Genomic DNA, 15834 nt, shown 5'->3' on the forward strand with positions numbered 1-15834 from the left:
ACAAAGTTGTTAGGTTTTCTTCAGTAACAAAGAATACAGCCTTTTTACACTAATCCACTTTGCAACCATGATTTCATTGTGATACAGTGAATAACTAAGTGCTAAATAAATGCTTTTTGATAGGAAAAAAAGAGCACGCATCCTTGTCTTATTCCTGATCTTAGAGAAAAAGCTTTTAGTTTTTCATCATTGAGTATGATGTTAGCTGTGGGCTCATATATGGTCTTTATTATGTTGAGGTATATTCCCCCATACTAACTTTTTTTTTCTTTTTATAGCTGCACCTGTGGCATATGAAAATTTACAGGTCAAGGGTCTAATCAGTCTATGCCACAGCCACAGCAACAATGGATCCAAGCTGCGTCTGTGACCTACACCTCAGCTTGTGGCAATGCTGGATCCTTAACCCACTGAGCAAGGCCAGAGATCAAACCCGCATCCTCACAGAGACAACATCAGGTCCGTTACCTACTGAGGCCCTCATACTTTGTTGAGAGTTTTTAATCATAGATGGATATTGAATTTTGTTGAAAGTTTTTCTGCATCTGTTGAGATGATCATATGGTTTTTATCTATTGTTTTGTTAATGTGGTGTAACAAATTGATTGACTTGTGGATTCAACCATCCTTGTCATGTAGGTGGGTCTTTTTTTTTTAAATTTGGAATTAAAAAGTATTTATTGATAATCTTTCTTTTAAAGGTATTTGGTAACCTCAACCAATCATTCAAAATGCAAACTATAAACACAACAACAGCAAAGAAGCAATCAATGACAGTGAGAAAGCAACCTATGAACAGGTGACAGAATGACTAAGCCTGCAGGAGGGAGCAACAGAGATCAAAAGGCACGTGCACAACTGTTCCACTGAGACTGACAATTTGAGTGAATCAGTAACCACATTTGGACCACAGTGATTTCAGTGCAACTATTTAGGAAACCTCTGGGCCAGATAGTGAAACACAGAGGAATGGACAAGTCTTCCTTGTGAGCATACATAGAAGCTCTGCAGTCATCTCATAGTGGATAGCTACCATTTATAGGATGCAAAGTGTGGGTCTTTTTCCGTTCCACTGACCTATTTGTCTATTCTTTCACTAATACTACACAGTCTAGTTATTGCAGCTTTATAGTAAGCCTTAATATTGGGTACTGTCAATTCTCTTACATTGTTCTTCTATTTTAATATTGTGTTGGCTATTTTGGGTCTTTTACCTTTTCATATGAACTTTAGAATCAGTTTGTAGATATCCACAAAATAACTTTTTGGAATTTTTATTGGGGATTGAGTCTATAGTTGGAAAGACATCTTTACAATACTGAATCTTCCTATTTATGAACATGGAAATGTCAACATTTATTTTCTTTTATTTCTTTTATCAGATTTTTATAGTTTTCCTCATATAGATCTCACACATATTTTGTTAGATTTAAACCTAAGTCTTTCATTTTGGGGGGTTGTAATCTAAATAGTACTACATATAGTTTCAAGCTCCACTTGTTCATTGCTAGGATATGTCAAAGCGATTGACTTTTGTACGTTGACCGTGTATCCTGAAACCTTTCTATAATTGCTTATTAGTTTCATGAGTTTTCTTGTTGATTCTTTTAGAAAATTATGTCATCTGCAAACAAAGACCCTCTAGGATTTTTACCAAAATCTTGTCTTTTTCAAATACTTTTTTTTCCTTTAGGAATTTCGCTATTAAGTCCCTACTAGTTTAAGTAGCTGTGAAACACTGAATACTCAGTTGCTTTTAAACTCTATGTGAACAGCTAAGAGGAACAATTCCTTTGGAAAATATATATTTTATTCTGCCCATTGCATCTAAATGAATCTACTGCAAAGCTGTGTTTACCCATATCCATATGCAAATATTGACTTATGCATTGCAACGATGTAAGCTTGGTAGGTTTTGTAAGAAAAACACAACACAGATAAACATTTATAAGCAATTCAAATATTAAAGAGCTTAAATACTTCGAAAGACATTCACATATGAGTTTTTCTGGGATGTCATTATGGTGCTGCAATCATTTGCAAAATATAGTTACTAAACTACATAGATTTTATGTATAAAAGTATGTGTTTATTTCTGACAGCAATAAAGTCAGTATGTGAGGTATTCATACCATCCTTCATAATAGTCCTTGAGGAGCTACACTCAGCTCTATATTCTCTTTTTAGGTGATACTACAGTGAAATGGGACAGTAAATTTCACAAACTTTCATAAGTGTTCCTAAATATTCCTGGTAATTGTGAATAAAGATTGTTTTAAATGTTTATTCTGATTTTAAGAGGTATATAAATTTGCAGCAGGATATTTCATTTCAGCTTTCTTAAATATAGTATTTGTTCCCCTAATGTGACTTTTATTAAAATAGCATAGAATTTGGTTAGTGTATATGCCACGCCTTTGAATCCTGATGGCTGCTTTCTTTCTATTTTTCCCTTTTTGTAAATGGTTGGTTATATTAAAATCAGTTTAACTTGTTCTGAGTTCTGAGGAATGCCAAAACTGGTAAATCCATACCTCAAGACAAACTTCAGAAATGCCAGAGGGATTCCTGAACATCTGTTACTACCCCTTATTACCTCTGGGGCAAATGATAATGATGCTTCATAGTACAACATGGCAGTATTATGAGTTACTAGCTTAATAAGACAAGAGTGGGGACCTAAACTTTGTTCACAAGTCTTTTCTTCCTTTTTTAAATTAAATTTAATTTTAAAATATTTGTTATTTTTACAGCCACAACTGTAGCATATGGAAGTTCCCAGGCTAGGGGTCGAACCGGAGCTGCAGCTGCAGGCCTATACACAGCCCCAGCAACATCAGATCTGAGCAGCACTGGTGACCTACATACACCATGGCTTGAGGCAATACTGGATCCTTAACGCACAGAGGCCAGGGATTGAACCCACATCCTCATGGATACTAGTTGGGTTTTTAACCAGCTGAGCCACAACAGGAACTCCCACAAGCCTTTTCTTGGGTGACTTTTATTAAATGAGGAAACTACTATTATGGAAAGAGATAAAGCTGACATTCCAAGAAGATTCTTTTGGCTTTCAGTACAAAAAATAAGAGGAGACTAGGATAACTAAATGACCATGAAATATGCTAATTAACAAAAAGTTTACAGTTAATTTATTTATTCAACATTTTTTTGGGGTGCACTTGTCTTTAAAAGTCACTGGCTAAATCCTGTTTAGAATGTAACATTTCATGAGATAAAGAGGCAGCTCTCAAGGAAATGACAATCTTCGAGTTGAGTTATAACACATGTACCCATGTCAAAAGAATACAACAATAAAATGTTACTGCTGAAAGAGAGATACAAATGAGTGCTGAAAGAGTGTCAAGAAGCAGGGGATTGTTTTCAACAGGGTGATCCAGACAGCCATGGTAGTGGAAGTAGCTCAAAACACGGACTTCAAAGAATGACAGAATTTCAGCAGAGGTGGTGAGGGTGGCTTAGGAAGAAGAAACCGCACAAGCAGAAGTGTAGAGGTGGGAGAAGGTAAGGCAAGGTTGGTTGTTATTTTGTGGTCCATTCTGGCCTCTAGAAGAGGGTTCATAAAGACAAACAGTGGAAAATGAAAACTGGAAATAGACCAGATCCCAACTGGGAAGGGTGTCTAACTCTCCTATGAGGTGTTATTTTGTTCTTTAATTCCATTGATAAATATTTTATAAAGTTCCTAGTCTGTGCTATATACCATGCCAGGCCCTGGGATTCATAATAATAAGGACAGATGAAGTAGTTGCACTCCTGGCATTTAAGGCAGAGGGAGGGTGTCAGGTAATTAAATGAGCCATTGAGATTGAATGGGATAATTCCCCTACCATCACTCTCTACCATGTCCTTCCATATAGCTCTCTGATCTAAGAGTCTCATACATTTTTTGGATGTATGAAAAGACTCCTTTACCCCTGGCTTCTGGGTTTAACCAAAATGAGAGAAATCAGGGTGTATACAGGGTGAGGTTGGGATATTTACTACACTGCTTTGCTTCCTCCTGAGTCACTTTAAGTTGACTGGGTCCCCTACTAAAGGCCATGGCTTCCACTGGGGCACCCTCTCAATTCAGCTCTTGTTGAGTTCTGGTAATTGTTCCCTTAACTCATCATCTCAGAAATGATAAGGGCAACCTATTATTAGCCTTGGGTTACTACACCCTCCCTTTATTTAACTCTTTTTTTGCCAGATTGACTATGCCATCTGTTGTCTGATGGGCCCCTGACTGACAGAACTATGATAATGTATCAGTTTCCCAAATCTGCTGCAAAAAATTACCACAAATTTGGTGTCTTAAAACAATAGAAATGTGTTCTCTTTTACTTCTAGAGGCCCAAAGTCAGAAACCAGCATTACTGGGCTGAAATCCAAGTGTTGTAAGGTTGTGGTCTTTCCAGAAACTCTAGGGGAGAAACTGTTTCTTCCCTTTTCCAGCTTCTATTTTCACACCACCTTTTCTTTTGCATGTCTTTTCATTTTCTGTATGAGATATCCTTCTGCTTTCCTCTTATAGGGACACTTGTGATTGCTTTTGGGGCTCTCATGTAGATAATCTGGGATAATCTCTCCATCTGAAGATCCTTGATGTAATCACATCTGCAAAGATCTTCTTTGCATATAAGGTAACCTTGACAGGTTCTAGAGATTAGGCTCTGATAGCTTTGAGGGGTCATCATTCAGCCTACTGCAGACTTGGAAGAACAGCTGCTGCTAGGGAAGTACAGGCAGAGACACTCAACTAGTCTAGTAGGTCCAGGAATGCCTACTTTTGTGGCTCAGGGAAGGCTACCCCCAGATATGCCTCAATGGCATACTGATTACTTTGAATTAAAGTTAATTAAGAAATGGCCAGTGTAAGGACACTCTGACCCTCTTGTCTGATTCCTTGAAAGCAGGAAATAAATCTTTCATGTGAAAGGTGCACAGCTAGCATTGAGAGGTAGGACACCCTTATCACAAGAGATAAGAAATTCAGGCAGAGAAGCATATATAAACAGATCTTGCTACTTTTTATTTTACTACCCCAAGCCCAAACTCTGTTTAGATTCTTCACTAACAGAGCATCCTATACCTAAATTTCTTTGTCCTACCAATTCCTCACAAAAATTAATGTTTCTTTTTCTCAAAGGTATAAAAGCTGCCTACACTGGCCAATCCTTAGGTTCCAATTTCTTTGAGACCTCTGTGTGCATGAATTAAAATTTCTTTATCTCCTGTTAATTTGCCTTGGGCCAATTTTATTATTAGTTCAGCCACAAAAACTCAAGAAGGGTAGAATGGGAAGTTTCCCCCTCCCAGACACTTCCCAAAGAGGAAGAAATATTAAAGCTGAAAATTTCAGGATAAACAGAAATTATCTAGGCAAAGGGGACCAGGGGTGGGAGTCGGGTAGAGGCCTGTTCAAAGCAATGGCTTGCTGGAGCAAAGGCTTGGACAAAGGACAGAGCATGCTTGAGCTACCTGCACATCGGAAGACTTGACTGCTTTGAGTATGGCTGGTGTGTAGAGTTGAGAGGGTAGCAGTGGTTAGGTGCCTGGAAGGAGAGGGGGTCAGAAAATGAAAGCTTTGGTCAGTAACGTCAAGGAGTGTGGGCATAGTTCAGTTGGCAAAAAGTACAAATTACATATTTTTAAACAAGGGAGTGATATGATAAAAGTAGAGCTTCAGAAAGATTAATTCAGTGTTAGAACACAGGGCAGATTGCAGCAGGGAGATCCCAGAGGCAGGGAACCAGTTGAGCAATGTGATGAAAATTTCACTGATGTTGGCCGCTTGATAAATATCTGAGAGTATGAGACTCTGAGTAGAGTGTACTCAATGACATCAATCATTGATGAATATTTATTAACTTCCAACAGCCTGTGAGATTGTGAGTAGTTGAAGAAGATGGAAAAAAGGCCTAGTACATGCTCTAGAACATATATAAGGTTTGTAATTTAATTGCACCGAGCTTTCTTCCTCTCAAAACATTACTTCCTATTTACTACTTAGGAAATATTTGATTTACTTGTTACTATGAATGTCTTACCAGACTACACATTACTGACTCTACAAAGAAAGGTGTGTGTCTGAAATTTAATCCTGGAGGTCAAAGGCCAGGAATAAAACACCTGAAGGCATTAGGAAACTATTTCCAATGAAATCATCAATGACATTAACTACAAAAATGTTAACTAGAAGCATGTGATTTTTGATATGCTGACAAATGCTGGAAGAAAACAAATGCAGTACAAGTGCTCTGTGTAAAATTTTAGAAATGTAATTTGGAATATCTGACATTTTAATATGTAATATAATAATGGAAAAACATAAAAAATGTTGAAAATAAGTTGATCTGGTGAAGGTGAACAATTCACTTGTTACTAAGTTGCTTTTTATCTATTGACATATACTTTTCTGGAATAAAACAAGTAGGCCAGCAAAATCCTATTGATTATTTTAAGTTTGAAAAATCATGAGAGAAAATTAAATATTAAGGGACCCCAATCCTACTCTTCCCTCTCAGCCTAGTCACTCTTTACAGCTTTTATCTAAAGAGGGAATTCTTTTTTATACCATAGTCTATTATTCATTTTTAATAATTTCTTAATTGGACGAGTATATAGTTAGCATGCAATTGAGCTCTCCCAAAGAGATAGTTGATGAGTTTGTTAAACATGGATGATATGAAACTATGTTTAATTTTTTTTTAAATTAGAAAATTATGAAGTGATGATGGAAAGGTAACAACAAGGAGGCTCAGAAATGCACCTGTATCCAGAACCTAAAAGCAACATTGAGCTGAGATATTAAGTGCTCAGCTAAGACTCAAGGACAGAGAAATGCACATTACAGCAAGTCTGCAATAGACAGGGGAAAGCCATCAAGCTGGGCTACTCCATTATCTGACTCTGAAACAAGGCTGCAAAGATAGGCATATGATGGAAAGTATCTCATAAAATAAATGCATTTTAAAGAGAGCTGGAATGTATTCAGTATTGATAGATAAAAAATAACTAACAAAGTCAATTTATATTTCTTGATTGCTGTGGCTAGGACTTCCAATACTGTGTTAAATAGATGTGAGAGTGGGCATCCTTGTCCCTGATCTTAGAGCAAAGGCTTTCAGCTTTTCATCGCTGAGTATGATGTTAGCTGAGGATTAGTCATAAATGGCCTTTACTATGTCAAGATATGTTCCTTCTGTATCAACTGCGATGAGAGTTTTTATCATGTATGGATTTGAATTTGTTAAAAGCCTTTTCTGCATCTTTTGAGATGATCATATAACTTTTTCTTTCCTTTTTTTGTATGATGTGGGCAGAGATTTTAATCTCTCTCTTGCAGTGTTCACCTTCCACTAGAAGGAAAATATGTTGCCTAACAAAGAAATTATATCATATTACAGGATCCAAAACAGAACACACACACACACACACACACGTGCGCGTACTGCTGATCTTCATTAAGAGGTGAGGCACTATTTTCCTGTATAGATTCCTACCCTGGTGAACTTTGCTTGACCCCTTTGCCTCTCCCTCCTTCCTGTCATGAGTCTCCTTTGATGAGATTCCTCCTTTTCAACAGGATGAGACCCCAAACACTTCATGAAAGTTTAGGAGCTGAAGGAAAGGGAATGCTACTGTGTTTGGCCCACATCAGAAGCTCTCCTCTTGGTGGAGCTAGGACAGCAGTGCAGATGGAGAAAAGGGTCCGACTTCTCAGTGCATGCTAAATTGTGTAGCTAGATTATGCAGGTGTTCTCCCTTGTTAATTAAAGAGACTTAACAGTAAGATGTAAAACAATGGTGATATAATTCCTCTTAAGGAAAAGGATGGGAAGAGTTTCTGAAATTTCCAGTGTGAGCTTTATTACAATACTTTCCTAACCTTATCACTTTTTCTCTATCCTTCTGAGACCAATGCTGTGGGAAATGCAGGTTTTCAAGGCTTTTTTGGGAGGTTGCGATCAAATACTTCTGAAATATGATCCAAAAAAATGCTTAAATCAATTTAATTTCAGTACCACTTTGTTCACTAAGCCAGGAAATCACACCCTATTTTCTTTCCCAGTCTTAAAGAACTCTCAGCTATATTGTCCAAATTCAGCTAATAGACTTATACAAAGTCCCAGACGACAGCATATCCCAGTGGCCACTTTGCTAGAGATATAAAATGATCACATTTGACCCCACCATATACGATTAACCACTTACAGGTATTCCTTCCCAATGGTGGTTTCTTATTTCCTCAAAAAAACCCCTACATAGGGAGGGAATGGGAGGGATCGGAAGCTTGGGGTTATCAGATACAACTTAGAATAGATTTACAAGGAGATTCTGCTGAGTAGCATTGAGAACTATGTCTAGATACTCATATTGCAACGGAACAAAGGGTGGGGGAAAAATGTATACATGTAAGAACAACTTGATCCCCATGCTGTACAGCGGGGGGAACAAAAACCCCTACAAATGTGTGCTAAAATATTTTATTCTTTACTTCTTTTTCTCCTCAGTCTCGGCTAGATTTCCATGGGGGCTTGGTAGGTGGCAGGGGAGGTATCTTCAGGAACGGTATTATGGGGTCTCTTTTGCCCCATATTCCCTTGGCATCTGCAAAGCCAAATACTTAAATACTGTGTCTTTTATAGACTCTTCCTTCTAAATGTCTGAAGCAATCTAAGGAATAAGGGATATAAGGCCAACAGCCAACATGTATGATATTTAGTGTTAAAAATATGTCAGTGACCATAACATAATACCACAAACAGACAACAAAAATCCTCAGACAAAACCTGAGTACTCTTAGCACACAACTGCTCAACCAATGTTGTCTTTATAAGTCACATTAACCAAGGAAAAGTAGTATTTCTAGAGCTCAGTGTATCTTGAAGCCCAGATTCACATTTTGTTCCCACACAAACATTGGCAGAGATTTAGTGTCATGAGAGAAGGAAAGAGGGCAGAGAAAATGGAGTCGAAAGAAGGAAATGCTGGTGATTTTCAGTTCTTTAGTGTTGGTCAATTTGTGACAGGTTTTCAGACTCTACCATCTGTGAACTTAAAACTCAATTATAAGAAGTCTCCCACTGAGATGTAATTGGAAAGCTAAAATTCCCATATCAAGGAAAATCCTCAGTCTAACCAGATGCCTTCTCTTTAAGAATTTATATAACGCTACAATTGAGACATTCAAAATGATTTCACTCTTACTCTCTAGAATTTTCTTTTTTTTTTTCTTTTGTCTTTTTAGGGTCACACCTGCAGTATATGGAGGTTCCCAGGAGCTATAGCTGCTGGCCACAGCAATGCCAGATCTGAGCCACGTCTGCGACCGACACCACAGCTCATGGCAACAAGTGAGGCCAGGGATAGAATCTGCGTCCTCATGGATACTAGTCAGATTCATTTCTGATGAGCCATAACGAGAACTCCTAGAATTTTCTTGAAAATTCCATCTTATTCTATTTTTGTTTCTTTATTTCTACATCTCCCTTTTTGTATAAATGTTCACTCCTATTCAATCCATTTTGGTTCTGGAATCCCAGTCCCATCTTGTTGGGCATTCTTCTACAAAGGCAGCCTCTGCTGTCAAAAGGGAAAAAAAAATCCCATACTAGTAACAGATAACCCATAGCAAACTTATGGCCTTATTTTCATGCTGGTCTATGGCTGAGAAATAGGTTAATGAGGAAAGATCTGGGGTAGAAAAAATGTTTCCATCCACCAGTGCATGACACTAATAAAAGATCTTGCTTCCCTCCCCCCTAAATACAGTATGCATTTGCTAAATTTACTGGTGAGTCTCTTACTTTTCACTGGTGCTAAGACCAGATATGGTGTAGTTCTTGCAATCCTGGCCTTGGGAATGTCTTAGAAATGAATACATCCTGATGACTTAAGTTCATTTCCCACATCTTTATATTTTATCATTAACTCACCTCACTTTGATAAATTTACTCAGATAGCCACTGTAACGATTTGGTGAAACAGCCAGGACTACAACTTACAAATCTCAGTGCCACGTGCTTCACAGTCCTCCTCGCTCAAGTTCTTGAGAGAGCCATGCAGAGGACATTCAGGGCGAAAACACACAGTACTGCTTGCTAAGGCTTATAGCTCTCTAACCTCCCAAACTCTTCTGGATTGTTTTGCTTTTCTGGCTTGAGGCCTAGCTAGACTGCATGTACTCCTCAAAATTTTTTTTTTTTATCATACTATGTAGTTCATTACGATATGTTTTTTGAGAATTTTTTTTTTTTGGTCTTTTTTTTTTTTTTTTTGCTGTTTCTTGGGCCGCTCCCGTGGCATAGGTTCCCAGGCTACGGGTCTAATCGGAGCTGTAGCTGCCAGCCTGCACCACAGCCACAGCAACGCGGGATCTGAGCTGCGTCTGCAACCTACACCACAGCTCATGGCAACGCCGGACCGCTAACCCACTGAGTAAGGGCAGGGACCAAACCCGCAACCTCATGGTTTCTAGTCGGATTTGTTAACCACTGCGCCACGATGGGAACTCCTGTTTTTTGAGAATTTTTGATGACATGGTAAAATCTTTTATTAAGAGAACAAAAATGGTTAAAAACTTAAAATTTTTTTCAGTGTAATTCTGTATACACATACATACTTACACACACTCTCATTTAAAGAAAAAAAATTTTTCTGGAAAAAATGAGCCAAAACATCCAAGGTGATTATTCCTGGATGATGGAATCATGAATGATTTATATTTTCTCACTTATGCTTTTATGAGTTTTCCAAATTGTCTCCGATGAATAGATATTGCTATTGTTTCTGGATGAATTACTGCTACAGAGTGAATATATTTGCATGGCAAAAAATGAGGTCAAGGGAGTTCCTGCTGTGATGCAGCAGGCTAAGGATCTGGTGTTCTCTCTGCCATGGCTTGAGTTTGATCCCTGGCCCAGTTCAGTGGGTTAAGGATCTGGCGTTGCCACTATTGTGGCATACGTCTCATCTGCTTCTTGGATTTGATCCCTGGCCTGGGAACTTCCATGTGCTGTAGTGTGGCCAGGAAAAAAAAAAAAGAAAAGAGAGGTCAAAAGAGAAAAAAAACTAAGATCTCCTATAATCTTGAAATAGATGTATAGATGCATATATACATGTGTATACATACCAATGTGTGTGTACATCATATTCATCAGTGATAAGGTGAAACCTGAACCATGTACAATTCAGAATCATCTTTGCATAATGATCAGACCTAAACCATTAACTGGAAATAATAAGCAATATATTAAGAAGAAAATAATAGGTAAATTGATCTATGGCTATTAATTAGACATATACCCACACACACAAATATGCAGACAAAACTTATTTCAATTAAGATAATACTCTAAATAGTTTTATTTTTCATTAGTGACACTTTGTATGTTTCTATGTCATTCCATATTCATTTCTGAGGCCTGTTATATACTATTGCATGGCTTATACAGTTAAAGCAATATTTCTTAGGCAAATTGATCTCCGCTCATCAAATGAGGAAGCTTCCAAATACCCATGGCCTTCAATGGTGGTGGGATATTTGAGCCACCTGTATTTTTATAAAAAATACGGATGCCTAGAGCTCACCTCCAGTGATTCTGATCTAACTGGTCTAGGGTGGGGGTCCAGGAATAAGTACTTGTTAAAAGTACCCTGAAGTATTTCTAATGTGCAGTCAGGATTATGATCCAATGAGGAAGACTTGCCAGTTTGATACAACACAGGAGAAGAGGGGCTACAAACATAGGACTTCTAACTTAGTGAAGACTGCTGTTTTGCTCTTTTATTTCCTATGGCCATAAAGTAATATTCATGGGTGACAGGGATAAATTTGCTGCATGAACGAATCTGAGCTACCGTCTCACAATGATTAGATATGAACCATTAACTAGAAATAACAAGTAGTATATGGATAAGCAAATGATAAGTAAATTGATGTGTTGCTATTAATTAGATGTACCAAGGAACGTGGAGCTATTCTCTGACAGGAGCCAATTAGTAAACAGGTGGCAAAATGTGTCCAGTGAAGGGCACCTAACAGGAGCACAGCCTCACTTTTCTTCAAGCAGCTGTTAGGGAGTTTCTCTAGCAAGCTCTCAAAGATGCTGAATACTCTGTTTGTTTAATTCTTAATTTTATTTGGGGAAAGAGTTTTTTCCTCAATACATTCAACCAATATATTATGTTTCATCCATTTGCAGATGCACATTTTAATATTTTAACATCTCTGGAATTTGGATGCATCTTAAAATTGGAATCATAAAAAAGTTATATCACTGTTTAATTGGCAGCATTGATTTCTTTCTTCGTGGTACATGAAATAATGGGGCATTTTAAAATCACTGGTGCAATGAAATATGATATATTTTAACATATTCAGACTCTGACCATATCTTCACACCTTTTTTACTCTCTTCACGGGATAAGGCTCCATCATCTTTTGCCTATATTTTTGCAGTAGCCTCCTAACTTTTCATTCTGCTTCCACCCTTTGCTCTCCTTCAATCTACTCCCAGCACCCAAATCAGATTGTTTCTATTAAAACTGAAGCCTAGTCTTGGCCTCAGGCTGAGGTTTTCCCTGCAGCCCTCTCATGGTGGCTCTTACAGGTAGGGAAGTGGGATTTTTGCTCCTTTTTGCACTTTCTACCATTCTCCTTGCTTCCTCCATAAAATCCCTGAGCTCTCTCTCTCTCTCATATCACTCTCATATCACTAGACTATGAGATTAGCCAGTCAGTACTCATCCTCACTGCAGTCTATGGCTGATTTTCAATGAAGGTATTGACTTCTGGTTCACTTTCAGTCTTGCCAACATTATGCTATTGTAAGTCTTAGTGATTTACACGTACACTCGGATGGTCTTTCTAATTCCCAGACCTGTAGTTCCTTAAGCTCTTCTTTAGTGATCTTGCCCTTTATCCTACCTCCACACTCACTTTCACAGTGAGCCTTGCTCTTATCCTGAAACCATGTCTCCTCCAAAATGTCAATATTAAGTACAGTGCAACACTTATGCCGTCTTTTCTGCTCATCCCTTTGAGCGCTCGACTTCAATATCTTTTGACTCCATTTGGACCTTTAATCCATGATATTAGCATCTTCACATTCTCCATCTCCCTTTATGTCTTCCTCTCCTTTGTGATCTCAGTTTAAATTCTATGGTCACTTATTTTCACCATTTCCTTACACACACTCTCAACTCTCTTTACCCTTTTCTACTTGTTATACTGCTTGGGGAAACCACTGATGAAACTCCTCACAGGCCTGGATCCACAGCTGCAAGTGGCTGTAGTAAAACATAAAACTAGACCGACTGCTCTCCCCTTACACCGATGATCAATAACCTCAAGTGGACCTTTAAAGCTGCCAGGTGATCAACATTATATGTTTATTACTTTCCTACTCTCCTGAAACCTCTCATATTTCCTCCCCATCCTCACTTAGCTGAGAATATCAAGAAAAGTGAACAAATCAGAAAGTGCTTCACAAACTCCCACTAGCCTAACTCCTTAATTACATTGGTGTCTATATATTCTGACATTTTTTAGTCATTCTGGATGAACTGTTGATATTCCTAGCTAAAGCCCAGCTTTATTACTGTGCAACAGATCCCATCTTCTCTAGCTTATATCCTTCCAGTAAGTTTCCCATCGCTCTTCTGCATCATCAGCCTTCCTCTCTCTTCTAGGTCATTCCCAGAAGTGTAGTAACATGCTATTATTTCCTTTAACTTAAAAACAAACAGACTTCCATGACCGCATCGCCTGATTTCTCTTCCCATTAGCAGCAAAGCTCCAGAAAGAGTTGTTTATTCCTGTTGCTCCAATTTCTCTTCAATTCTCTCTTGAATTCACTCCAAATGTGTGTTCATTCCTGCCCTTCACTCTAAATACTCTTATCAGAATCACTAATGACCTCCAGTGTCATTTGCACAATCCAATGTCACATCTACACTTTCATCCTTTTTTTTGGGGGGGGCTACACCTGAGGCATACAGACATTTCTGGGCCAGGGATAGAACCTGAGTCACTGGAATGACAATGCCAGATGCTTAACCCACTGCACCACAAGAGAACTCCCACTTTCCTCTTATTAATCAAAATAGATACATCTCTTCTTAGACACTTTCTTCTCTAGCCTTCAGGATAGCACTCTTCCTGTTTTCCTTCCAACTCACCCAGCTGCTCCTTCTCAGTCTCTTTTACTGATTTTTTCTCATTTCCCTAACCCTCTAATGTTGTACTCTGGGGCTCAGATTAAGGAGCTATATTTTTCTCCCTATATATACTAAATCCCTAGATGATCTTATCCAGTTCCATGCCTTTAAATTACACTAAATGCTGATGACTCCCAATATTATATCTCTAATTCAGACCATTTCCCTGGACTCCAGACTTGTATAACCAGCTTGTTACTTAACATCTCCATTGGGATGTCTAGTAGGCATCTCAAAGTTAACAAGTCTCAAATAGAATTCTAGATATTTCTCCCTAAGCTGCTCCCTCTGGGAAAAAAAAATATGTATTTAAAAGAGTCTTGTATCTTATCTGGCAGAACAAGGAGGAAAAGCAATGCCTTATTCAGGTAAAAACACTATGCTACTCACATCAGAGAAAAAAGCAATTTTAAACTTTAATTAATGCTGTGGGTGGATTTATATATTTGGAATTGTAGCAGTTCCATCAAACAAGGAAGTATATTTTTACCTCCTCTAAACATCTGTGGGTTTAAAAATTCCATTTTAACAGGGAACTTAGAAAAAATAGGATTTGTCTTTACTTGCTTTATCAGCTTTCTGCATCTTGTATTTTTGTTTGCAAGATGATTTATACTCACCATTTAGTGAGTTGTTTCTTTTAATTTAGGCTATTGGGCCATCCTTTGATTATTTATATAATACCAAACAGTACAAACTCTACTTCCTTTCCTAATTCAATATGAAAAACAACGTGGGGATAGGTGGGGTTAAAGTCTGTGAAAAGTTCAATTATTATTTATACAAAATTTTAAAAAATGAATAAAACATTTTCAATTTATGGAGTTGTCTGGAAAATCCTCAGGAAAAATTCATGGACTTTAAGTAATTCAGTCATATAATGGGTAAAAATTGACCTGCAATTAAGTCAAAACAAAAGCACCTCTAAGTACCACACATCAAGTTCTTCTCTTTTGTTTTCTTTTTACTGCCACACCTGTGGCACATGGAAGTTCCCAGGCTAGGGGTCAAATGGAGTGACCACTGCCAGCCTACACCACAGCCAGAGCAATGCCAGATTTGAGCCACATCTGTAAGCTATGCCACAGCTTGCAGCAACACAGGATCCTTAACTCACTGAAAAAGGCCAGGTATGGAGCCCACATCCTCATGGATACTAGTCTGGTTCTTAACTTGGTGCTTAAATAACAGTTGTATGTGCTGATGACTCCCCAGTTGAGATCTTCAGCTCAGACTTTTCTTAGATTAACATATACAAGTGCCTTCTCAGTTTCTCCACTAATGGGCATCTCATAGGCAGCTTCCCCCAAACAAAACTTTCCCATGCCCCATAGCTAAACTTGCTTTCTATAGCCTTCCCCATGGCAATTCCAAGTCTTCCAGAAGCTCAGGCAAAAATGATTCCTATCTTTCTCTCAGATCCTATTTCCAAACCATCAGCAAATATTCTCAGCTATATCTTTATAAATAAATCATGCCATATTCAGTGAAAAGGAATGAACTCACTATGTATGTGAATAACATGGATGAATCTTACAGACATAATACGAAGTAAAATATGCCAGGGATAAAGAGGTATATTTTATATTATTCCATTTATATAAA

At 38.0% G+C, this 15834-nt stretch overlaps 1 protein-coding gene across 3 annotated transcripts in view; it reads right to left on the bottom strand.

Annotated features, from left to right (window-relative positions):
- LOC146396914 (uncharacterized) overlaps positions 1-15834 on the bottom strand; it is a 225114-nt gene that overhangs the window by 101190 nt on the left and 108090 nt on the right. The window contains exon 3 of one of the 3 annotated variants that reach the window (XM_084997462.1): positions 5485-5558. The exons of the other annotated variants lie outside the window; for them this stretch is intronic. Within the exon in view, the coding sequence (XP_084853588.1) occupies positions 5485-5558 (74 nt within the window). The remainder of the gene's footprint in view (positions 1-5484; positions 5559-15834) is intronic. 3 annotated transcript variants of the gene reach the window in all.

Source organism: Sus scrofa, chromosome 14 (genome assembly GCF_054392235.1).
Source record: "Sus scrofa isolate SSC_HxYL_T2T_F1_AM1 chromosome 14, Sscrofa_HxYL_maternal_Yorkshire_Landrace_v2.0, whole genome shotgun sequence".
In the NCBI taxonomy this organism is placed as follows: Eukaryota; Metazoa; Chordata; class Mammalia; order Artiodactyla; family Suidae; genus Sus; species Sus scrofa.